Source organism: Capra hircus, chromosome 28 (genome assembly GCF_001704415.2).
Source record: "Capra hircus breed San Clemente chromosome 28, ASM170441v1, whole genome shotgun sequence".
NCBI lineage: Eukaryota > Metazoa > Chordata > Mammalia > Artiodactyla > Bovidae > Capra > Capra hircus.
In genome coordinates this window covers 13,324,397-13,343,270 of record NC_030835.1, presented here as the reverse complement: position 1 = coordinate 13,343,270, position 18,874 = coordinate 13,324,397, and the positions used below count along the sequence as shown (strand labels likewise).

The following is an 18,874-nucleotide window of genomic DNA, read 5'->3' as shown; positions in this document are numbered from 1 at the left end:
CTTAGTTGCTCCACAGCATGTGGGATCTTCCAGGACCCAGGATCGAACCTGTGTCTCCTTTGGCAGGCAGATTTTTTACCATTGAGTCACCAGGACGCCCCTTCCCATCCTTTTTGATTTACTATATTTTTGAATAAGCAAAATACATATATGTAAAGGGAGATATATCCAGAGGAGTCCCCTCCCAATATCCTTCCCCTGCTTTCACCCATCCACCTCATACATCATTCTTAGTAGTATATGGTTTATGCTTTCTGTGTTTCTTTTTGCAAAACACGTATGAAGATGTGTGTTTATTTTTTAATCTTATTTTACTCCTTTCTTACCTAAAAGTCTGTGTACATTTTTACTCCTTGCATTTTCACTTAGCCCTGTGTACTAAATCTGTTCTGTACCTGTATGTGTCCAGTAGTATATCCTGGGAGTCACTCACTATCACATGGGGTCATAGAAATTTTGAAAGGAGTAATAATTAAGCTTTTCAGTGTGCCTCTGTATTGTTTAACTTATAACAAATATAATATTTGTGACTTAACGTGGCTAAGAAGAGAAATAGATACAGAGAAAATGCCCTTTTTAATGCCTTCTGCTTACACACCTCATCACTAATCTTTTTTGTTCTTGTTTGTAGAACATTTTGTAGATAATGTTATTATGGAAAATTTTATTGCAATTATCTGACAAGTTATTGCCTTTCTGGCCTGTTAGTTGCTCAAATGTAGAAACCTCTCCCATTTCTTTCTTTCTTTCTTTCTTTCTTTTTTTTTTTTTTTCTTGCATTTTGGCTTTCATTAATTGCCCCTGACATATAGGGCTTCCCTGCTTACTGCCTGAAATTCTGTTAGAGATTTATTCAGTTGGTCTATTTTTTAGTGTGTGTATTTTTTAAGTAAAATATTTGGTCTGAAGTTATGGATCTCATTTCATTGTCAACTTCTGCCATCCTAATGTGAATTAGTTGGCAGAGAACTAGTTGTTTCTTAGAAAAAGTGTGAAAAAATGATGTGTACAGGTTTCTGAGAGAGGATAGTTCTGTTTTGAGAGTGGAATTAAAGCCCCCATATAGGCAAGAGGGTATATGACGTTCATGCATATTCTAGGAGCGAAGGAGACACACCAAGGAAACAAAAAGAGGGAAATGTAAAAAAATTATATCCATGTGTTAACTATGTGAGCAAAGCACAGGATAGCCAATATGCTTAGATGAAAATAGACATTATATTCGGTGGAACAGAAACAGCCTTCATAGAGAATTTTCTCCAGATGCTGAGAGGCTGAAGCCCAGAAGTTGACTCATTGCACAGGACAATTGCTACAACCCAGCAACTAGAACCTGACCTTTGGATTCCGCCGCACTTGCAAGAGTTGATATGCCCTTTCTCATGCTTCCAAAAGATACTTGGGGAACCAGAGACCCCACTTCCCTGAGTGTCCTGAGCTACCTCTCATCTTTGAGCTCATCAAAACTGGGCTGCCAACCTCAAGACTAAATGTACTACATCTCCATCCTTCCCGACGCCCTTCAGTCAGGTCCTCTGTATTTGTGGAGGTGCATAGTTCAGCCTCAGAGCTTTGTTGAAATTTCAAATCAATAAAGAAAAGTGAGCCAGTAAGAAGCACAGTATTAAGTGCCATCCGTATGAAGAGGTATACCCTCTACCACATTTCTGTCGAAATCCTGAGAAGTGTGAAGAGGCTGGAGCAAAGTGAAAACAGACTAAAAATTATGTCAGAGACCAAAATGCAGTAAGGCAACTGAATCTTTGGCAGTTAATCAAGAATTGCTTGACTTTGAGTTCTGATGTGGCCTAACGATGTCAACATATTCACACTAACACACACAGCATGTACATACACAACACACTTGTGTGTGAGATACACACAAAAAGGGCCCACACAGACAATTCTCAGCAGACACACAGAGCATGCACATAACAGTGTATGTACACGTACCATGTGCCCATGTGTAACTTTCATGCGCATAAAACACACAGGTGTGCATACATACATACATGCGAATTGGTTCTTAACTGGTTCCTGTAAAGATGTAACCCTTCCATCTGCCACCTTATCCATACATTTTTATTTTGATGACAAAAGTAACAGTAGAAGGGAGAAAATGTCTCCATCAGAAAATTCAGAGGGAAAAAATTCCCAAGACATTGTCATGTATTTCTGGTTATTTTTGGTGGGTAAGAGAATTATTTGAAAACAAAGAAACCTTTCACAAAGCCTCTAAAATACAAAAGATTTAATAACATTTACATCTGTGTATCAGCCATGTCTGTAATGCAAGTCATGAATAACACATAAACCAGAGCACGGAGAGAACAGAAGTGCTCACACATCATTTAAAATCCAACCCACCCCATCGTCGGTGGAATCAAATACACAGCAGGAGCAGTTCCAGTTGACACACACACAATATAGTCATTGAAAATGAAAACATATTAATTATGTTCCTAAGGTTAGGAGAGAACAGGCAGGATCCACTACCTGTTCAACTCTGTTGCAATTCTGTACTGAAATGTACATCATGAGTTGCTTCCTTATTTTTCTTAAGAAATTACAAAATGAGGGTTTGTGTGTATTTGTCTTGTTTTATTGTTTATTTGAAATCTGCACTTGCGGCTCTGTCCTGCCTCCTTGCCGTGCTGAAAATGGTGAGGGAGTTAGCGTAAGAAGATAGATCCTTGTTGCACTGAGTAACTTGCAAAAAAGGAATTCATTGTTGAGCAACAGTATTGTAAAACAATACCTGCATAACTCCACGTGGTTTATATGGAAACCCATGCTGCTGGAGAATAGCTGTCTGTTACCAAAACCTAGAGCACACCACACAGCAACATGTTTGAAACGCAGGGAAATCCTTTCATTCCAATTTGGAGAATGCTCTGGAGCCCAAATTTGGAACTGTACCTTTCTGGATCAGTTTACCTGGCTCCTGTGAATTTCTAGGTGTCTCCTAGACTCTCTTGTAAACTGTGAGATCCTCACATTCTGCAACATAGAAGCCTGTGGGGCCATGATGCAGAAGGACTTATAGAGGGATGTGATTTTTGTTGGGTGTTCACATTTGGTATTTGTTTATATTTATTCTCCCAGTGTTTACTTCCAAGAGTCAAGAGAATATTCAAATAATGTAAATTTTAAACCAGTACTTTTGTTGGCTGGCTTTTTTCCCCCCGAAGTATAGTTGATTTACAACATTGTGTTAATTACTGCTGTATAGCAAAGTGATTCAGTTATACATAAATATGCATTTTTTTATGTATTCCTATCCGTTATGATTTATCACAGGCTATTGAATATAGTTCTCTGTGCTCTAGAGTAGAACCTTGTTGTTTATCCATCCTGTATTATTCCTGGCTTTTGCTCCCATGTTTGTTGAGCAAACCTTTCCTCCTCTGGTTGCTCTTCCACTTTCTATCTCTAGGCCACCTTCCGTCAGTGCCAGACCATCTCTTGTTGCACCTGAACAGCTTAAGATGAGCTCTACAAATGTCAGGGAACCCCTTCCTCTTTCACTTTGTATCTCATTTCAGAGGGAATTTTCAAGCGTCTCATAGCCTTTGCTGCCGCAAAAGGTTAATAGTTCTCTCTTTTTTTATGTACTATCAATGGTCAATTTCTAAGGACAGTGTTTCAGGGCGAGTTGAGTGTAATTGCTAAATAATATAGTCATTCTCATTGTGAAAGAGTAATACTTTCATTCCGAACGCTTCTGCCTGCACGTGTGTCTGTGCGTGTGTACAGACAGGCATGGGTGAGACTTCCTCCGGGGAGAAGCCACAGTCGTTCCATAGGAGTTTGCACATTTAAGCATGTGGATTCTAAATGTTGCGGCACATCCTGGGCCTCTTAGGCGCTGCAGATTATGTATAATAGATGACCTGCATTTACAGAGATGTGTGCTATACAGATGTAAATGTTATTATAGCTTTTATATTTTATGTTCTTGTTGAAAGATCATTTTGTCTTTGAATAATATGGCCGTTCAATTTTTTTTTTTGGAGGGGAGGGGGTTATCTTTAAAAGAGGATATTGCACATCATATATTTCTTAAAAGTAATTTGGAATTTTAGGGTCTGGGATTGGGGCTGACTGATACGCTGCCATGATGAGATATAACCCCTGGAAAATAACAGCACCAGCACATGCCTGCATCTGTCCAATCTCATAATTCACTTTCACATTGGATTATGGATGTCTGCGCTCAGTGAGTCTATCTTCCCTTTAGGTATTATTTCAGCCCTTTGAGATAATAAGGAAAGTTTAATTGCGTTGTTAATTGATTTTTTGCACAACATTATTACCTTGATTGATTGCAGAGTTGATGAAAATGTTAGACACAGGCAGCGTGGAGTATCAGCCCGGGAAGGAGTGGGAGCCTTGTGGAGAATAGATAACCTTGATGTTAAGAGCTATATCCTTCAGATATGTCTTCCCTTGACATATTGATGGCCCTTGAAAAGGGAAAAGCTGATTGTATGCAGAATGCAATCATTAAACCCACTTCAGCTCGCTGTTGATTAATTTGTTTTTTCCTGAAGGATCTAGTTATAGGGAAGGCCTCACTTGTACCAATAGAAGCCATTTTCTAGGCTCTAGCCTGTATTCTTAACCCTCTGGGTGCAGAGGAATAATGAGGCTGGCATGGCCGATACAGGAAGATGGTCTCAGGATGTGTATAAGGTGGACTTGACCCTCACAAACATCCTCACCCTCAGCAGCACAACTCTTTTCCCCACCACAGTGCTTATTTCCCCTGAATACCAATTCTTTCAAAATGCCGAGGTCAGGCAGCCTTTTATTGAGACCTGGGAGTAGGATGAAATGGAAGCTTTGGATGCCCAGGAGGGCTTACTAACCAGGATTCCAGTGGTTTCTGGAGAGGACATGGCACTTAAGAGTTGTGTTGCACATTAGATAAAACCTTGCATAAATTTGCTCCAATGACTGGAGGATTTGGTTTCTTACTGGGGTGGGTGGGTGGGTGAGTGGGTGTGTGTGTGTGTGTGTGTGTGTGTGTGTGTGTGTAGGAGGGATTTGTATGTAGAAAGATATAAAGGGATTTTTGGAATCAATCTGTTATATTTTCAGTTACTCCTCTCTCTGGCCTTATATAACTCTTACCAAGAAATGTTTATTGAAAGCTGTCATGATAACTATAGTTCAGAGCCGTCCTGATGGTACCAAAAATCAGGTTGATCGATTGATTGATCCATTGGACTCCTGCCCTGTTTCCCTCTCCCAAACTCACCCCACTTCATCCATGGCTGACCAGTCCCGGACAGAGAGTGAGGCTTCATGGGGAAAGGAGTCAGCTTGGCCAGCTACAGGACAGAAGCTTGTAGGTGTGTAGTGATTCTAGAGAGCCCCTGTCTTCTAAGGAGAATAGCAGAGTCCCCCTTCTCTCCCCACCCCTACTACTACACATCTGGAGCATTCTGACTTCTTTTTCCATCTTCTTCCCTTTGTGGCTGTCCCAATATTCATTTAAAGCAAATTTTAATTGTAGAGAATTGTTGGAGACCTACCAGTAATTACATTATCTTCCTGGGGTCCTGAGCCCCCCAGGGGAGGTCACATGGGCTTCAGGGCAGAAGAGAGACAGCTCACAGGTCTCCCAGAGCCACGGTGTAGCCTGTAGATGGAATTCACACCATGGTCCAAAGCACAGTAACTCCCCAGTCCACCACATACCCCCTCCATTCAGAGCCTTTCTTCTGCTGAACTAATGACTAGCACTCAGGGAGTCTAATATCCACAGAGTCCGGGCCCTCAATTACTGTAATGGCTTATAATGAGATTTTGGCCAAGTAGCAGGTAGCAGGTTATTACTTCCTGCTCAGCGTGGGCAATGTCTATGCTGTTAATTTGTGTTGCTGAATGTGGCTCAGAGTTGGGCATCAAACTGTCAGAGCCAGATGTATTCTATTAGGTGGAAGGCTCACAGTAGCCCATGGGCAATTTTTTTTTCCAATATGGAGGCATGTTAACTCACCACAGGGTGAATCCTGATAAACTCAAGCCAGCCAAATAAAAGGGGTAATATTCTAAGCCATCAAAGTAGTATGTTCCAGAGACAGATAACACCTGGTACCACCCACTGTCAGCAATGTCTGTCTAACCCAGGCCGTTCCATTGATAGGCAAAACGTATACCCCTCTTAATACTGAGAGACTCTGGTGCCTTCATTAAGATCTAATGAGCCTGACTCTAATGAAGACGCTTATAATATGCTTTTCTATTGTTTACATTGTCTTTATTTTGGGCAAAAAAAAAAATGTACACGAGGTTCATATTGCTCTTATAAACTGTGTCCTGCTATTAATTTTTACTTAAACTATAGTTTCTTTGGCATTAGCATATATATATGCATATATGCACTTTTTTTCAAAGCAAGTTAGAAGATGAGGAGTTGAAGATTAGGAAGTAATGAAAACCATTTTGACATTTTGCAGTGAGAATTGCTAGTGCCCAAGAATTATGCTGTGCTCTCTGCAATGACATACTTCTGGTTATTTTTTTGTACTGGAAACTTCTTTCTGTTAGATCGTATATCAGCGGATTCCTTTTGTTTTCTTTTTGGAGAGAGCAATTCAGAGTGTCCTGGAATTAGGAAAGATTATGGTAATATCAGCACAGGAAAAGTTTGTTTGGATTCTAATGAAGGGCAGATGGAGGCTGGACTAACGGGCCCAAGAAGGAAGGTCTTTTCCTCAATTCTTGCAGTTTGAATTATGACAAACTCAGTTGTTATTGGGTCTGCTTAATTTTATTTGAGAGGTTCTTTTTTTTGCAGCTTGAAGAATGAAAAAAAAAAAAAAAAGCAACTTGTCTTTATTTTCAATGGCTCTCTTGAGAAATTTTAGCCTGAAGAACCAGACAGAACTGTGGATGCTTTCCCCTCTTTTGATGTGAGCTTTCTAATAGGAACAGACCTGAAACCCAAAAGCAAATTTCTGCTTGAGAGCAAAGCCAAAATTCCCATTCAAACTCTGCAGGGGGACCCCCGCTGCTCACATTTGTTCATATAAGATTCTGTCATTTTAGAGAAAAGCTAAAGACTTTCTGGGAAATTTTTTCTGCAATTTTTTTTTTCCTTATGCTTCATAAATTATGGTCTGTAAATTCAGTTCCAATCTACTTATCCAAAAAACTCTTTTCTTCTGTTAATGTAATCTGCACATCACTTAAATTTAAACTTTTGTGTTTTTCATTTTGTATTAAAGTGCTGGAGCAGTCTTCTGTTATTATTACTTTAGGTAAGGTTTGTTTTTAGACTGTTGTTAGGAAGACAGTAAAACCTCCATTTGCTAAAACTCGATACACTGGATTTTTATCTCTGAATTTGAGTGATCTTGATTCTACATGAAGAAAAGCTAATGTTAAAGGTTTTACTTTTTTAAAGGGGCAGGGGAGGGCCCTTTTAGATTGTCCTAGAACTTTGTTGCTCAAAGTGTGGTTCCGTAATCTGTAGCATCACGGCCACCTGGGAACTAGCAAAACTGCAAATTCTTGGCTCCAGCTCAGACCCACTAAACCAGAAACTTTGAGGCGGGGCTCAACAATCTGTTTCAACAAGGCTTCCAGGTAACCTGGGCTCCAGGGCACGTTGGAGAATTGCTGTTCTGGGGGCAAGCCATGCAGTTCCTCCACCTGCCAATGTCTAGGAGTGTGTATCGAACTCTGCGGTTCAGAAGTATCCTGAGATCCTTTCACCCATTCCACAATAACTGTCTATCTGTTGAGTATCTCAGGAAGCAAGGATGAAAAACTTGTCATCTCTGCCATTGGGGAGTTCCTATACAAAAAGAGGTCTTACGACCTTGAGAAATGTTCACCGAACAGTTGTCCCGCCCTAGTAAAACCTCTGAACTGTGTTATCCTCGCTATAAATCCTCATGGGTGGTCATCATGAGGTACCTAGTAAAGTACCTACGTATATATATATAGTAAAGTAAACTGTGAGGCACCTAGTAAAGACAGGTACTCAAAAACTCAAAAAAGGTTCCTAGTGAAACATGAGTTAATAAGATAATTTAATTAATTAACTGGAACTCAACATTTCCCGAGTGGCAAGTCAATCCCATGACTGTTATACTGGGAAAGTCTGAGGGAAGAAAGCATGAGAGCCATTTTATTTTTGCTTCACTGACCATTTAAGTGGACTCTCAGCTCACATGCAGAACCACGCCTGGACTCCACTTTCCTCTAGTCCATTAGACCCAGTCTTTGTTTACTCCCTTTTTCTGGTGGAACCCACTCACTTATTTGAATTCTAAAAAGTTGTATTTTAAAATACCAGCTCTTTCAAAAATAATGATATGTTCAAGATCCCTGGAAGTCCATGAATACCTCATTTCTCTTCAAGGGAGGTGGTCATTTGTTGCTCTAGGCATGAAAATAACCACTGGCCCATGTGCCAGAGGCTAGTGATGGGGGGCTACACAATGATCCAACAGGAGCTGGAATAAGTTTTATTTTTACTTGAGTCATTTCTACCTCTTTTTACTACTTTTTCATTAATTTTCGTTGGCGTATAGTTGATTTACAATGTTGTATTAGATTTAGGTGTACAACAAGGTGATTAAGTTATGCATATACATGTATCTACTCTTTTCTTTTTCGGATTCTTTTCCCATATAGCTTATTGCAGAATACTGAGTAGAGGTCCCTACCTATACAGTAGGTCCTTGTTAGTTATCTATCTTATACATAGTGGTGTCTGTGTGTTAATCCCAATCTCCTAGATTTGTCTACCTCTCTTTTCCTGGGCAGATACTCTAAGAAGGAAGACAACCTTTGGGTGGAAGGCAGCCAGGATTTGCATGGATGGAGCACACATGCTTTTTGTATGTTTTATTGACCCAGTTTTTCTTTAATTTTTATGTTTTTCACGTTGTTTTTTTTTTTTTTTGCTATCAAATGATGATTAGTAACTCCATGCCATTGAATGGCTTATTTCCTTGTATACATCCCTGATAAAAACAAACTTTTTCTAAGAAGTATGGGAATCTATCTGTTTATCTTTGCATATTTCTTTACATTTATACAGGTGATATGCAAATATCCCCAAACCCTGAGCCTAGAAGACTAATTAGAGCAATTGATGGGAAAGAAAATTAGTCCCTGAAATCCAGACCAGAGGCATCCAAAAGGAGGGGTGAGCAGTAGGAGGTGTCTGGTAACCCCATTCCCAGGAAGCATTCAGCACAGATTGAGCAAACATGACGTATTGATCATTACAGAACCTATAATTGGTGACCAAAAGCCCAGTGTGACTTTAATGGCCCTCCCCGAATCGTTGCCATCAGTTATTTATTTATTTATTTAAGAAAGCAGCTGTTTTTCCTAAATTCATGCTGCCCTCTAGTGGCCACACTCCCAACCTCACGTAAAAGGTGGAAAAGATGAATGTGGAAATCACGGTAGGGATGGCAGAGGTGATAAAGGGGTGAAATTTTATTTTTTTTCCTTTTCTCTCTCCTATCTGAAATATTTCTGAGTTCTTCAGTCAAAAACTTAATAAATAAAAATGAAGCCGTACCACGTGACCACTGTCCATTTTGACTGACAGCCTGGCTGGTGGGCTGTCCATCAGCGAGGAGCGCAGAGGGATCTTCATGAATCTGAACTCATTTGCATCCCATCTTGGCGTGCACTTGGAATGCAGCCCATCTCAGATCCATTAAACCCTACTTAGAATAGGGAGGTGGGGAGAGGGGAACACAGACCAAATACTGGCTTTACTCTGGTGGAAAAGTAGGTGTGAATCAGGTTGTGTATCTTTGACATTCTTCTATCCTAAGGGCAGTGTCCTATAATTCAGAGGGATTTGTCCTGGAAAGATAGCATTGCTGGGACTTTGGAGGTTCAGTAGTCAGGAATCTGCATTTGCACTGCAGTGGGGCATGGGTTTGATCTCTGGTCAGGGAACTGAGATCCCACAAGCAAGCAAGAAAGATAGCACTGTAGTCGTATCGTGTCTGGTCTGCTAGTGTGACCTTGGGGAAGCCCCTTAGAACCTCCTCTTGGTCCTTTACTGAAAATAAAGATCTTTAAATTCTGTCTCAGTGAGAATTCTTCAATACCTTTAAAGAAATACTTTCAAAGAAAGATTTCCTATTCTGTGTTCGAGCTGACTAGAAAGCACAGCAAAATAATCAAGTATCATAGGAGTGAATGAGTGAATCATTGTTTAGGAAGTCAGAGTGAAAACCATTTCTGGCTTCATTCTTAACTGGCACACACACAAAAATATGTAACCTGAAAAGGAAACTCAAATTTTGGGTTGCTGAGAAGATTTAGCAACGGTGGGTTATTGGTTGTTATTTTTTGTGTTTGGTTTGGTTTGATTTGGTTTTCTGAAGAGGGGATGTAATGGGAGCATGGAAATATTTACTGTGGCATTTGATCTCTGACATTTACATGTTCCTCTTTGATTGAAATATAGCATGTATTGAGGTAAGAGCCAATCATGTTACCGATGTTTAAACAAGGGAGCAAGGGAGCCCACACTCAGACCTGGGATACTTTCCTGTCCATCTCTGCCTATGCACACGACCCCCAGTACAAAATAATTTAAAGAGCATTGACATCTGAGGAAAAGCATGTTGACTGTTTCTCTGCCAGGATTCACATCATGGAAACATCCACCGCCAGATAACTTTTAAATCTGTCAGCTTCGTACTTCCTCAGTGCGGAGAGGACACTGAATGATCTGGTCAGGTCTGGGAAGGGCTGCAGCCTCTGCAACCTGGAGCACAGGGCCTGGGGGCTCACAGTGAGGCTGCGGGTCTGGTTACTAGGGATCCACTCAAAGGTGTGCATGTCTCTCAGGCCTGCCCCTGCTTTCATGCTTCCCACTAACAGGCTCTTTGAGGGAGAAACTGGCCCTGCATCTTTTTAATCCTCTCCTTCCTCCTTCTCTTCTAAAATGACAAGCCTCATTTCAGCTGCCCTGGGAGCCCGAGTGCATTTTCCACAGGCTCTGGCTTGTCACATGTCAACTTGTCTGCCTGCTCACGTGACTGTTCCTGCAGCCTCGTCAGGCTGGCGGGGGTGGGGAGGTGCAGCGGGGAGGGCACTAGCTTCTCAGCCTTGCATTCCTCTCACCTTCAGTAGTGATTTTGCTAAGATACTTTCCCCGCTGACTGGTTTCCTTCCCCAGCTTTTCTCTTCCTTACAAACACACGGGTGAGACTTGACAAGGCCCAGCATTTGTCTAAGGAGGCTGTATAATCTGTTCTCTCTCAGTAGAAGGTTTAACCTTCCTTCAGGCCTCACTGGAGCGGGCTGAGCATGTGGCCAAGTGTCCTTTTCTCAAAGGGAGGTGATGCCCAGCATTTGTGCCAGCTTTCTTTCAGTGTACAGATGTATCCCAACCTTTGATGAGATGACCCCTACTGTGGTTTTTCGGATGGTATTTGGTAAGAAGCAGAGGATTATAACCCACGGTGTAGATCCTCTTGTGCATCCAGAGTATTTACATATGTCCTGCGTACTCTTTCTGCTAAAAATAAATACAAACTGCCATTTACTTAATCCAGAATAAACTGACAGCAGCTAAACCTGCACACAGGGCAATTTATGATGGATGAAAAAGTGACCAAAGGTGTATATCTTGTCGGCATATTGAAAACTGCATAAATTCATGGAAAGGAATTAGCCTTTGTAGCAATAATGAAAACAAAATAAACCTGAAGTGAGCTAACGTGACACACAATACAATGTGTCGTCTAAACTTCAGCAGAGGACTGAATTCTTCCTGTCACAATTTACATCTGCAAAAGTTTACTCAAGGAAATGTAACCTTGTGCAAATTAATGACTTAAAGAGATTTAGAAGGTATAACCAGTAAAATTTGATATTTGCCAAAAGCTGGTGGACGATTTCACCTTAATGTACAAAATTACATGGAAAAGAATTAATCCCCTTTGAAAATAATTTCAATAAAAGAAAAATGAAAATGTTAAAAATAGAATATGGCTTGACTTTGAATTTAAAAATTAAGAAATTAAATTGATGAAATGTAGTTTTCTCTGAATAATTAATGTTTCCCGAAAGAAAAAGTACCAGGCTAGTTTGTGTTATATTCATAAGCCTTCAGCCAGAGCACCTTGGGGGTCAAAATGGCAGCATTCAGAGGTTCACCATGGCAAAATATCAGAGTCAGGAGAGCAGGGTGAGAATATCCCTCCTGGGGTTGATTTATATAAGAAAGGAGAAGAGATTAAAACAGTGCACTCATTTGAGAGGCTTGAGCAGCGCTGTTTGAGGTGGCCACTTCAGTGCTTGGCAAAGATGGCATGCCCACCAGTCCTGGGAGAGGAGAGCAGGAGCCTGGCTGCGCCTTCTGGAGTTTAGTGAGTGCTTCATCATCACGGCACCCTGCTCCAAGCCAAGACGCAGGTTACAGGCCAGGACTCTGGCCTGAAAACATGCTCAGATAGTTTGGGAGGAAGTCTCACTTTGTCTTCTCTCCCTTCCCAGGGGTCCGGTGGAGAGCCTGTCCCCATTTTATTTCCAACCTAAGACTTCCCAGATGGGTCTGCAAATGAAGGGAAAATATGCTCCCCACAGAAGGTGGACTTTGTCCTTCCTGCTTCCCCTAAAACTGCTCCCAAGCAACCCCTTCCCTTAATACCATTTTGAAATCTCTCTTCTTTTTGTTTTCTTTTAAAATCTTTTCTTTGTTCTTAAGTAGCTTATGCTGAAGGAGGCTGTTGTGCTTGGAGCCTGCAATTCTGCAAGCTCTGCTGAATCCTGTGTGATGTCCACCGTGGAGCCGATAGTCCATCACACAGGCTGACCTCAGAGTATTGCTCCAGCCACTTCTCAAGACCATAAAGCATAGCTGTTTATGCCTTCTAGTTCCCGGTTTACTTAGGACCTGCACAGAACAAAGGCCGAGGAATGCGCTTTCTGGGGAATGTCCTTTCCCCTGTATGATGTTTACAGCTCTTAAGGCTGGATGATAATGTTCCTTCAGTCCACTGCGCTCTCTCTAACCAGACGTCCTGATTGCTTTGTTTTTGTGGGAGGAAAGTGTTGAGCTTAAAAACAACATCAGTGTTGAGGAATTGAGGCTGTTGCCTTCTGTTACTTTGCAAATATTTAATCTGTGTATATTTTAAAAACATTTCAGATGCCTGTCATCTTAACGAAGGTTAAAGTATGAGTGTTTAACAACTGAAATTCCTCACTTTCTGGATTCTGTTTAAATTGTGTACAGATAATTTGAATGGTATTAAATTTATCTATTCAAATATTTATTGAACACCTCCTTAGTACTAATTACTGTTTGAAGCACTGGGTATTAGAAATTGAGGAGGAGGGATTATTGTAGAGGTGACATGTTCACACTATGGATAATGTCATACAGAACCTTCCATAATGAACCAGAAAGACTCTCCAAATATTCTTTCCATCTCTGGGCCCACCCACATCTTCACAATATCATCATCACTCTTCAGAGGCCACAAAGAGTCTGGTTCCTTGCTTTATCCATACAGATGGGAGAACAGGAGTTGAATGAGGAGTCCTCTGTCCCTTGCTTACACTGTAGCACTGATTGGAAGGTGCTAGTGATCACAAATAGATTACAATCTATTTGTCATTACACAGTTACACCTACATATATTTGTGATAATAGCATTTAAAGCAATGACTACCAAAACTAACATTATTAGTGATAATAAAATCTATACTTTCTCCATGTTATTGGTTCAGCCGGTATTCCATCATCAGGTGAATTTTTGTATGAGGAAAGACTATTATTCTTCCACAGCTAAAATACAAATGGTAGACCGTTTACTCTGATATTCAGTCTTCAGTTCTATCAAACATAGAGTTAGGAGACCCGAGCTATGTCAAAGCTAGGGGGACATGAGCTAATTAGTGGTGAGCATGTCCCAGCTCTAGGTATGAAATGCAGGGTGCAAGAAAGTGAGTGGAAATTCTTTCCTTGGGTGTTTGGAGGTCCAGCAGAGCTCCCTTTTATGTATTATAGGAAAATGGACTGGATGGGTTTCAAGAGCTGACTTAGTCCAAATCAAATTTTGATTAACAATTGGCTCTGGCTTCTACATCAGGCAGTATAGTACCTGGCATCCTTCGTAAGGGAAACATTCAGAAATGCTGAATCATCTATTTCACAAGCAAGGTGGAACTGTGGAATATCTGGCCCCTTGCCCTCATTTTACAAATGGGGAAACCAGCCCAGTGAGGGAACGTATGTGGGTATGTGTCCTCAGCTGTTAGGGGCCAAACTGGATTTAAATACAGGTCTTTCCCCACCTCCCCTTACTAAATAGATGGTAAGACAAGGCCATATGAGATGTCAGCAAGTCCTGGGGTGTTTGCTCGCCTCTGCAGGGTATCTGAAGATGTCCTTCCCAGGACACTTGGGGTTTTCCTCAGTCCTATCTATACCGTGGCCACACTAGTGCAGCCAAGAAAAGATGCTGAGTCCCAACCCCCAGGCAGCTCCAAAGTCATAACCTAACCTGCATAATTAGAACACCCATCCGAGTGTGGGGGCGGGGGACATTTTAAAGATAAAGGACCTCTTTAAAATAGATTTTCCCCGACATATCCTTTCCAGAACTAAAGTTTTAAGAGCTTACAGTGATGGCAGAGCTGGCTACTTAAGAAAAATTAGATTGTCTCATTTGGTAGGAGAAGATTCCCAAGGGGACAGGGGCACTGTCATTTTTCAGGGCTCCCCAAAAGAAACCCCCGCGCAGACTACACGTCAGCCTGATTCGTGGCAAGCCTGCTTCACTTATTATAGGCAAAGCCAGATATTTTAATTAGAAACACTACATACACCATTAAATGTGTTGTTCCCCATCTAGTCCCAAGGCATTTAGAGTTTGAAGAGATACAAACAAGTGAGTGCATTGCAGATGTACACAGAGACCACCGCCTACCGAGTCACCACCAGCAGCTTCCTGAATTCCAACCTCGGAGCGCCTCCCCATCAAAACGTTCTTTGCAAGCAAGCTGTTTCCTCCATAGTTTTCACAGCTTATGGTAGTTGCCATGATGGAGAAGGAAGGCCGGGGGAGAACAAGAGAGAGGGAAACACACAGTCACCGTGTCGCTTCATTTATGAACAGATCCTATTAGGTGACAAATAACCTTCATGACAAATGAAGTCTTAGGGCTGGCTTCCCGCCCCCACCTCCCCCCGCCATGTTAATGTTATTTACTTATTTATTTATTAAGCATGAACATCCTCTTTGGGGGCAGGGTTATCCATTCCCAGCTGTGAGCTCAGGTCAGCGGCTCAATGGAGGCTACCGCTTGGTCAATTTAAGCAGTCGTTGGCGATGCAAGTTCAGAAATCTCATCTGACTTTAACTGTCGCTAGCCGTACCACCTTTCTCCCCAGGGGAGCAGCAGCAGCTGGATTTCATTGCCGGGCTGCCAGGCTGTCCCTGCGCCTTCCTGGAGGAGCCCGCAGACTGAGGGCCTTCCTTTCCGGATTTTATTCAAGGTGACAGCTCCTCGCACCTTGGCGCTCTGACCACCTCAAGTAGCCAGGCTACCAGGGGGTATGAGTGTGGTCCTCCTGCAGAGTCCAAATTTAGATGGACTGAGGTCATCCTTGGGCCTCATGACCCCAGTGTTCTAACGGAACAGGGCTGCTAGGAACTTGGCCGGGGTAGCAAGTTTCGTAATGATGTCTGGGGAGAAACGCTGTGCAGGAGCAGGCAAAGAAGACCCCAAGTGCCGGGGAGTGATGTCAGCTTTTGTTAGAGCAGCAGGCAGTGTTAGAATCTCCTTGGCATAATACGGCTCTGGTATCTCTGTCAGCATCTCTGTTTTCTGTCACCGCACACAGTCCTGGGCCTGTCTCGAGCCCTGACAGTGTCTTTTCAGATCCGGTTATGCCAGCCCGGAGACTGGCTCTGCTCCCCACCACACAGCCCCTTTGTTTGAAGTCGGCCCTCTTGTCATTAACGCACTTGATGTCTATTTAAATCTGAGGGTGAGCGCGGTATCTGTTTTCCCGTCAAGAGATCACTGACAATATTAATACCTCATGTCCTTGCCTCATTTTCCAAGCTCTGACACTTTGCCACAAACTCCTGCCTTCACCACACAGCCCTTTCTCACCGGGGTGTCTGTAAACATTCTCACTTTCAGGCCCACAGGAACAGGGCAGGCCTTAAAAAGGACTTTTATCAGTGCCGACCAGAAGAAGGGCAGGGTTGTGCGTGCCTCAGAACACATCCCCTCCCTCCACATTACAGCGCACGTTCAGGAATATCCAGCCTGTTTCTAGAAGGGCAGTTGCTATCCAGGTTGTCTATAGGCAAGGTCTGCAGTTGAAGTTTGCCGTGGAGAGAGCGCAGAGAGAAGAAATTCAATCCCCAATGTGCTGGAGAGTTTCCTGCAGTAAATGCGCCTGCTGATGTTTTGTGTGTGCGTGTGTGTGTGTGTGTGTGTCTGTGTCTGTGTCTGTGTCTGTATCTGCCTTTCATTCTTTCACTCAAGAGAAAGACTATGTTCTTTATAACATCTGACAGCCCTATTCATTTCTTTTTATAAAACTTCTTGCTGTCCTGCTGCTGTAGAGAGAAATTAACATCCCATAGCCTCATCCGTCCACATTCTTGAGGATTTCTTGGAATCAGTTATGTTTAAGGAAGCCCCTTGTGGATTTTCAGACTTTTGAGACACTCCCACCCAGGCCTGTAGGGGGTGCTGTTTCAGGACTGCAGCCTCAAGAGCTATGCCCACACACCTGTCCGGGCTCTGATGACCATCTAGCACAATTCCAGGTGCTGTGTAATTCAGCTCAGTAAAGGGAACAGCTCAGTGTCAACAGCCAAAAGAATAATTTAGGCCCCAAGAAGGGTCTCAGGGAGGTTTCATCCAACCTCAGTGTTTCCAGGCACCAGACCAGTACTGGAAAGCAAAACTCGGGGACTGGCGGCCAAGGAGAAAGCATGCCCAGAGGTGAGGAGTGGTCCACAGTGAACTTTCTCAGGGGACCCTGGCAGGAAGCAGAGGTGATGACAGCCAGCCCAAGGCCCATTCTGAGGCCATGAAATGATGTCATCCTCTCTCGACTGCAAAATTGCAGAGATTCTGTGACCCCAGCAGTTCTCCATGTTGTCCCAAGTCATCCAAACCAAGGAACATCTGCCTTGTCTTTAGAAGTTTCTAAGTCATTTTTAATCCATGTTGAAGAATACAGTCTACAGTTCTGTAGTGGAGAAATATCTCCTGTTCAGTGACCCAAGTATTTACCACATAGGACTTCTGATGTGAAGAACCTGCTCGATTTTCAAGTGCTGATTTATCCCTGATGAATAGTAGATGGCGGTTGTTAGTTTCACACTATCAAAATAATGGGGAAAAACATGTATAGAGGTAACTATTTTTACAGACAGATTTGTATTTCATGAATTTATGTGTTATGGACACCTTTTTTTCTGGTTATGCACATTTCAGAGACTCAAGTACTATTAGTAATAAGATAATTCCATGAAACTGAGTTTTAAGTTAGTTTTTCTAAAATTAGAAGGAAAGAAACCAAAGGTAGCAAAAATCAAATTGTAGTTATAAATATTTTCATGTAAAAAACTGATGTTTTCTTAATAATCCTTCAACGCTTTCAAAATAGCTATAGCAAGTGATTGCTTATGGGTATTTAGGATAAATGATGAGTTGATTGAAAGATCTGACCTTATTCTAGGGGCATCATTTAAAGTCCTCTTATAATCTCTGTAAGAGAGAGAAAAGCTGTATATGGAGCCACAAAATTATTTAAAATAAAACTGAAGATGAAAATCAAGTGCATCCGAACCTGAGAGTATAGTTCAGGACCCCTGTAAGAAGAAACCATTCACTGTTGGAGGCACCGTTACTTTCCATGTGGCGTTTTGTGAACACCATCCTTCCTTAATCATCCATTATGTACTTGATGTCTGCTGTGATTTGGAAGCTTCTGTCTGGATATTAACAAAATTGATTCATGATAAAGGATTTGAAATTCCACATTCTAGAAGGATTGTTTTATATCTTGTGTTTGGGCTGAGCCCATCTTTCAATTCTTAATTTTCCATTTTTAGAAAGTCCACTAAGGGAACTTGGAGAGAGAATGAGGGTTTTGCTTTGTTTGGGGAAGTAACTGGCCTAACTAGAAAATTCTTTAAAATATAAACAACAGATCGTTCAGGAAAAATATTCTTCCTAGGAGCCTGTGCTCTGCTGGCATTTTATTTGAATGTCAACCCTGAGGACGAGGAAGTAGGGTCCTTCTCTTTGGGGGCTTAATCCATTTGCCACCGCCCATGGGCTTTGTGATTATATTTGTGCCATGCAGCACCAGTGTTTTCTTGCTATAATACTTGTGCCACCAGTAATAATTGTGTATCTTTTAATTTGCAGGTGTCCTGGGGAAGTGTCGCTATATTTACTACGGGAAAAACTCAGAGGGCAACAGGTTCATCCGTGATGACCAGCTCTGAAAGGCAAGTTCTCTATGCCTTAGCCAGTGACATGAGAGTTAGAAAAAAAAAAAAAAAAAAGCAGAAATAAAGGAAAAGCAAAATGAAAAGACAATGGCCTACAACCCTTCTCTGTGGGAAAGCTATGACTTTAGCTTTTGGTACCTTCTGCTGACTTTGCCAGGCCTGTCAGGATCATCCTTCTGCCTTAGACTGAGTGGTCACATAGAGATTGACGTGATTGCCCTTAAGCAGGTCTCATCCACTAGGGTGACAGACAGTGGTGGCGAAGCACCAGGGCTGACAGGATGAACACCATGATAGATTGCCTGGCCCCTCCACTGCTCACAGGGGAGCAGAGGTCACACCTGGGGCCTCCCCGAGCATGCTCAGTGGCT

At 42.1% G+C, this 18,874-nt stretch overlaps 1 protein-coding gene and 1 pseudogene across 1 annotated transcript in view; one reads left to right on the top strand and one right to left on the bottom strand.

Annotated features, from left to right (window-relative positions):
- LOC102181000 overlaps positions 1-10,488 on the bottom strand; it is a 128,958-nt pseudogene extending 118,470 nt beyond the window's left edge.
- C28H10orf11 (chromosome 28 C10orf11 homolog) overlaps positions 1-18,580 on the top strand; it is a 1,150,860-nt gene extending 1,132,280 nt beyond the window's left edge. Inside the window, exon 7 of the mRNA XM_018042510.1 lies at positions 18,418-18,580. Within this exon, the coding sequence (XP_017897999.1) occupies positions 18,418-18,497 (80 nt within the window). The 3' untranslated portion in view covers positions 18,498-18,580. The remainder of the gene's footprint in view (positions 1-18,417) is intronic.